The sequence below is a fragment of the Lithobates pipiens genome, unplaced genomic scaffold (genome assembly GCF_037356315.1).
Source record: "Lithobates pipiens isolate NorthernLeopardFrog02 unplaced genomic scaffold, aLitPip1_a1.2 Scaffold_3, whole genome shotgun sequence".
NCBI lineage: Eukaryota > Metazoa > Chordata > Amphibia > Anura > Ranidae > Lithobates > Lithobates pipiens.
Window position 1 is genome coordinate 1,732,077 of NW_027507790.1, and position 6,030 is coordinate 1,738,106.

At 40.6% G+C, this 6,030-nt stretch overlaps 1 protein-coding gene across 1 annotated transcript; it reads right to left on the bottom strand.

The window, feature by feature from the left end:
- Positions 1 to 274: 274 nt before the first annotated feature.
- LOC143939938 (olfactory receptor 5V1-like) lies at positions 275 to 5,788 on the bottom strand. The gene is made up of 3 exons (XM_077461030.1): positions 5,758 to 5,788; positions 3,460 to 4,399; positions 275 to 452 (listed from the first exon to the last, which is right to left on the bottom strand). The coding sequence occupies exons 2-3, from the start codon at positions 4,379 to 4,381 to the stop codon at positions 436 to 438; spliced, it is 939 nt and encodes a 312-aa protein (XP_077317156.1). The 5' UTR covers positions 4,382 to 4,399; positions 5,758 to 5,788; the 3' UTR covers positions 275 to 435.
- Positions 5,789 to 6,030: the final 242 nt, after the last annotated feature.

The following is a 6,030-nucleotide window of genomic DNA, read 5'->3' on the forward strand; positions in this document are numbered from 1 at the left end:
TCCTCAGGAGGGTATCTATACAGAATATAATGAATTAGTATAAAACAACAACAGCAAAATGTAAATAAACATAGTAATCAATAGTAGTCATGCCATAGAAAGGGAACAAAAGAATCAGCTCACACATGACTTCAGGAGAATGGATCACATACAGCGAGATTCCCATATATATCTCCCCCACGGCGGACATGGGGGATTGGCCCAACGGCCCTAGTGGAGGAGAGGAAAACAGACTTCTTAAAAAAAAAAAAAAAACAACACCTGTGGTGTGAGATTATAAGTTGAATTAACTCACCAGGAAAGGAGAAGATTTAATTTCTTGATGTATTAATTGTATTGGTCTATCAGTTAAAGATCACTGAATTGTGTTTAATAACTGGCTCTGTATTGCAGGTTCCATAGGGATATCATATGCAGTCAGGTAGTATAAATGGATTACCACCAGTATAGGTCTGCAGATAAAATAAGGTACATGCCATAATGAGCCAGGTAAAGACAAGAGCATCTAATGTTAAACGTATAGAAAATAGTATACCTGGTAGTGAGGACTGCCAACACAAAAGTTTGTAAGAAAGTCTGTTAATCTGTCTGAAGCCTCCAACACAGCCGCACGGTCTGCCCACTCAGCAGTCAATGCGATTGCTTAAATAGGCTCCCCAACACATCGTGACGTCGCAGAACTTTCGGCAGCGTCCGACGTCATGTTGTCAGTGCCTCCAAACTGCGCATATGCGGTACTGTTAGCACAAATGCGGAAATGCGCAGGGAGACGTTGACGGACCTGTAGGTCCCAGCGTTAACCCCTGCAAGCCAGCAAAGGAAAATATTACCTAGCCAGCCAGGAGGAACACATGTCTGCCAGGGGGAAACAAAGGGGAAAATTAATTTGCCGCGGGGAGAGCCTTTTTCCTTTTATATCGTAAAAAATAAATATCGCAGAGGCAATCAAATACCATCAAAAGAAAGCTCTATTTGTGGGAAGAAAAGGACGCAAATTTTGTTTGGGTACAACATTGCATGATCGAGCAATTACCAGTTAAACAGTGCAGTGCAAAATTGTAAAAAGACCTCTGGTCCTTAGGCTGACAATTGGTCCGGGGCTTAAGTGGTTAACCACTTCAATACCGCCACTTTTACCACCTTCCTGCCCAGGCCAATTTTCAGCTTTCAGCACTGTCACACTTTGAATGACAATTGTGCTATCATGCAACACTGTACCCAAACTAAATTTTTATTATTTTGTTCATACAACTACAACTTTCTTTTGGTGGTATTTAATCACTATTGGGTTTTTTATTTTTTGGTAAATAAACAAAAAATAATAAAAAAATTGAAATCAAAAAGTTTTTCTTTGTTTCTGTTATAAAATTTTGCAAATAAATAATTGTGCTTCAGAAATTTAGGCCAGAATGTATTCTGCTACATTTCTTTGGTGAAATTAATCCAAAATCAGTGTATATTATTTAATCTGTAGGAAACGTATATGATCCACAACCTATGGTATATATCTGAAAATTGATCAGTCTTGATGTACTGAATGCCTATATCAAAATGTCGTGACAGTACAAATATCCCCCAAATCACCCCTTTTTGGAATGTAGACAGTTCAAGGTATTTAGTAAGAGGCATTGCTAGTTTTTTGAAGTTTTCATTTTTTGTTATAATGTTTTTGGAAAATGAAGAAAATATCCATTGTTTACAACTGTCACGTGGTACTGGCGGTGGGCCAGTTCAGTGATCAGTCATCTGCCAGAAACAGCCAGTAACAGATCACGCCGCAGAGTGGCCCGTGGAGGCATGTAAGATGCGATCCGGGAGGGCGTTATATGACGTCAACCCAGATCGGCGAGCGTTATGCCCCGCCATCAATTGACTATAGGCTGGGCAGAAAGTGGTTAAAATAGTCAAATGTATGTTTACATAGTATAATTAATTTATGTTTACTTACAAGTCAGACTCAGATGGGACATCAGCATTTATCATAATCAGAGATGATGTTTAACCACTTGCCGCCCGCCCTATAGGCAATTGACGGCGGCAAAGTGGTTTCATAATCCTGACCGGACGTCATATGACGTGATCAGGATTATGAGCCGCTGCACGCCCCCGGGGGCGCGCATCGCGGCGATCGTTGTTGCGGGGTGTCAGTCTGACACCCGGCAACTACGATCTCGGTAAAGAGTCTCCGACGGAGACTCTTTACCATGTGATCAGCCGTGTCCAATCACGGCTGATCACAGTGTAAATGGGAAGAGCCGGTGATCGGCTTTCCCTCACTCGCGTCTGTCAGACGAGAGTAGAGGAGAGCCGATCGGCTGCTCCTCTGACAGGGGGGGTCTGTGCTGATCGATTATCAGCACAGCCCCCCCGAGGATGCCCACACTGGACCACCAGGGACGCCACCAGACCACCAGGGAAAAGGTAATAAAGGTCATAATCCTCCCTAGACCACCAGGGATGCCAGTCAGCACAATGGGTGCCAATCAGTGCCCATAATGGATGCCAATCAGTGCCCACAATGGGCATCACTGATTGGCATGCATTATTGTTTGGCACTGATTGGCATCCATTACTATAGTATAACACCGATGCCGCCTATGAGTGCCCACCTGTGCCGCCTATGAGTGCCCACCTGTGCCGCCTATGAGTGCCCACCTGTGCCGCCTATCCATGCCCACCTGTGCCGCCTATCCATGCCCACCTGTGCCGCCTATCCATGCCCATCCGTGCCGCCCATCCGTGCCGCCCATCCGTGCCGCCCATCTGTGCCAGCTATCAGTGCCAATTTGTGCCACCTATCAGTGTCCGTCCGTGTCGCCCATCCGTGTCGCCCATCCGTGTCGCCCATCAGTGCCACTCCATTGGTGCCACATTGGTGCCCATCAGTGCCGCCTTATCCGTGCCCATCAGTGTAGCCCCATCAGTGCCCATCAGTGAAGGAGAAAACGTACTTATTTACAACGTTTTGAAACTGAAACAAAAAAAAACATTTTTTTTTTCAAAATTTTCGGTATTTTTTTATTTGTAGCGCAAAAAATAAAAACCGTAGAGGTGACCAAATACTACCAAAAGAAAAGCTCTATTTGTGGGAAAAAAATGATAACAATTTCATTTGGGTACAGTGTAGCATGACCGCGCAATTGTCATTCAAAATGCGACAGCGCTGAAAGCTCAAAATTGGTCTGGGCAGGAAGGTGTTTAAGTGCCCTGTATTGAAGTGGTTAAATCAACTGTATCAAATTATGTATAAGCAAATTTGATGAGATCTACAAGTCATGGACAAAATCATTTGTTTTTCAAAATATGTTTTACTTATTAGGACATTTCTGAAGATTATTAATGCACATAATTCATTGGGTTTCTGCTATTCATAATTTACACAAATCTATTTTCTAAAGAGTTTGATGCATTGCATTTAAGGAACTCAAATAATTGAAATATTGCAAATTTATAATTTACCTTTATAGGTTAATTGTCGAGTGATTGCATTTTTAAAATCATGGTTCTTTAAGGTATATATAATTGGATTTAACATTGGTGTCACCACACTATACAAGACTGAAATCATTTTGTCCTTGCCTAAGGAGTATGTTGAAATTGGTCTCACGTAGTTGGAAATAGCACTTCCATAGTACAGGATGACTACAGTAAGATGAGAAGCACAAGTTGAAAATGCTTTCTGTCTTCCTTCATTAGACCTAATCTTTATTATAGTCACAATGATCAATATGTATGAGACGATAATGCTAAGGAAGGGTATCCATCCAATGAAAACACCAATGGAGAGCAACAAGACCTCATTTGTTGATGTATTATCACAAGAAAGTGAAAGAAGTGGTGGGATGTCACAAAAAAAATAATTGATCTTCCTAATTCCACAAAAGTGAAGGCTGAAAGTTGAAACAGTATGAACTATAGAGTTTACAAGGCCACTCAACCAAGATGCAGAAGCTAAGTTGACACAAACTTTGTGATTCATTATAACCTTGTACCTAAGGGGGTTACAAATCGCTAAAAATCTGTCATAAGACATAATTGCAAGAAGAACACACTCAGTGCCTACAAATGCTAAAAAGAAATACAGCTGAGTTATACAGCCAATAAATGAAATAGTTTTTTTCTTTACAATAAGAATCTGCAACATTTTGGGCATGGTGGTTGATGTATAGCAGATGTCCAGGAAAGCTAAATTACCCAAAAAGAAATACATTGGCCTATGAAGGCCTTTATCGATCTGTGAAACTACAACCATGGCTAGGTTACCTGTAAATGTTAGAACATAGATGACGAGAAGGATACAAAACAGAAACACTTTTAGGTCTGGCAGGTCTGATAAGGCCAAAATCAAAAAGTCTGTTGATACTGTGAAATTTTCATTCATTTTTTTGTAATCTTGCACCTGAAATAACAGTAATCATTTTAATTTATAAGCATTTATACAAGGTAACATTTTTCTTTTAGTGTTTTTAATTCCTAAATCCTAGTTTAAAAAAGTAAGCATCATATTCATGTTTTCCTTATTCATTATTGTCTTGGGTTATCTCTCTTTCGGGTGTCATGCACAAGCGCACGTCTAGTCGACCAATCTTTAATTTCCTGCTGAGGAGCTGCTGGTGACTGTGTGTGCAATCCCCATCCACCTGTGGATCCATCCTTTGGACTTCTCTTTGATATTCCTTACTACTATGGACTGTATGGACTAATTCTTATTAATTAATTTTGGGTATATCTTGCTGACCCCCCCCCCCCCCCATTATTGATCACTTATGATCCACCTCATAGCTGCCAGTGAGTGCTGACTCATACATTACTTGACAGTTCTGTGTGATGTATTGTTTGTAATCTCTAAAGCCTACTACACAAACAGGCCAAATGTCAGCTGACATTGGCCAGTTCAACAGAAACCAGATGGCATTTGGACTGTGTGTATGACAGCTGGTCCGACAGGAGCTTATGGCTGAAAAAGGTCTGCCGACTGGCTTCTGGTCAGCTCTTTCAGCAATGACTGAGAACACTGACCGGAGTGTTCTGGTGAGGGGACCATCCCCTTGTCAGAATACAACAGAATGGCAGGGGTGATCGCTGCACTAACATCGAATTGTTAGTACAGTGGCTCTGACCTGAGCTGTCAGTTTTTATTACCTTAAACCCACTAGGTTGAATAATAATAATACAAAAAAAATAGTGGTATGTACAAGGCTTAAAGCAAGCAAAGAGCCAGGCTTTGAGAAAGTACTGTGCCTAGCATGAAACAAAATACCAGAATAGAACTTATTCCTGCTGGCTATTTTAATAAAGAAAAATTGCCTTACATCTTGTTGTGCGACATTCCTGTTGCTGATACAGCTGATTGCAGTTGAAGACGAGCCAAGCCAGAACCTGAGATGTGACTGTGGAGATTGATCGAATCTGGCGCAGCATGTGAAATATTTGGTAAACATTTTTAGGCTTGCATAACCATTCCCATTCCCATTTCAAGACTTTTGGCCTGCTCCTAGTACCAATCTAAAACAGGCTTGCATAAAGAAGTGCAGACAATCAGTGACGATGTCTCAGGCTAATATAAGATATGTAACAAAAATGCAAAGGTTTTGTTTAATAATGTTTATATTATGTTGAGGGGTAGGGGTAGCCAGGGAAGGCAAGAAATATGCAGGCAAACCTTTCCTTTTAGCCATTATTTCATTTGTAAAGGTTTTTTGCCAATTAATTCATGCTATCATAAAAATGCACTGATATTACATTATTTTAACTTACCCTAAAATGCCTTTTCAAACACTGCTTTTTTTTTCACCTGGTAGCACTTGCTGACTGCCCTTTTATGTGATATTTTATGTAATATTGCTACACCGCTCTGACATAAGATTTATCAGGGGATACTGGATTAAATGAATCCCAAAGTGATGAATGTTGAGAGACTTACCTTTAATATTCTATGCATCAGGGATTCTTCCACTGTAGTATTTTTTTATGCTGAAATCAACCTTTTGCGTACAAATTACTTTTAGCAAAAAAACACAAATAGTGCTC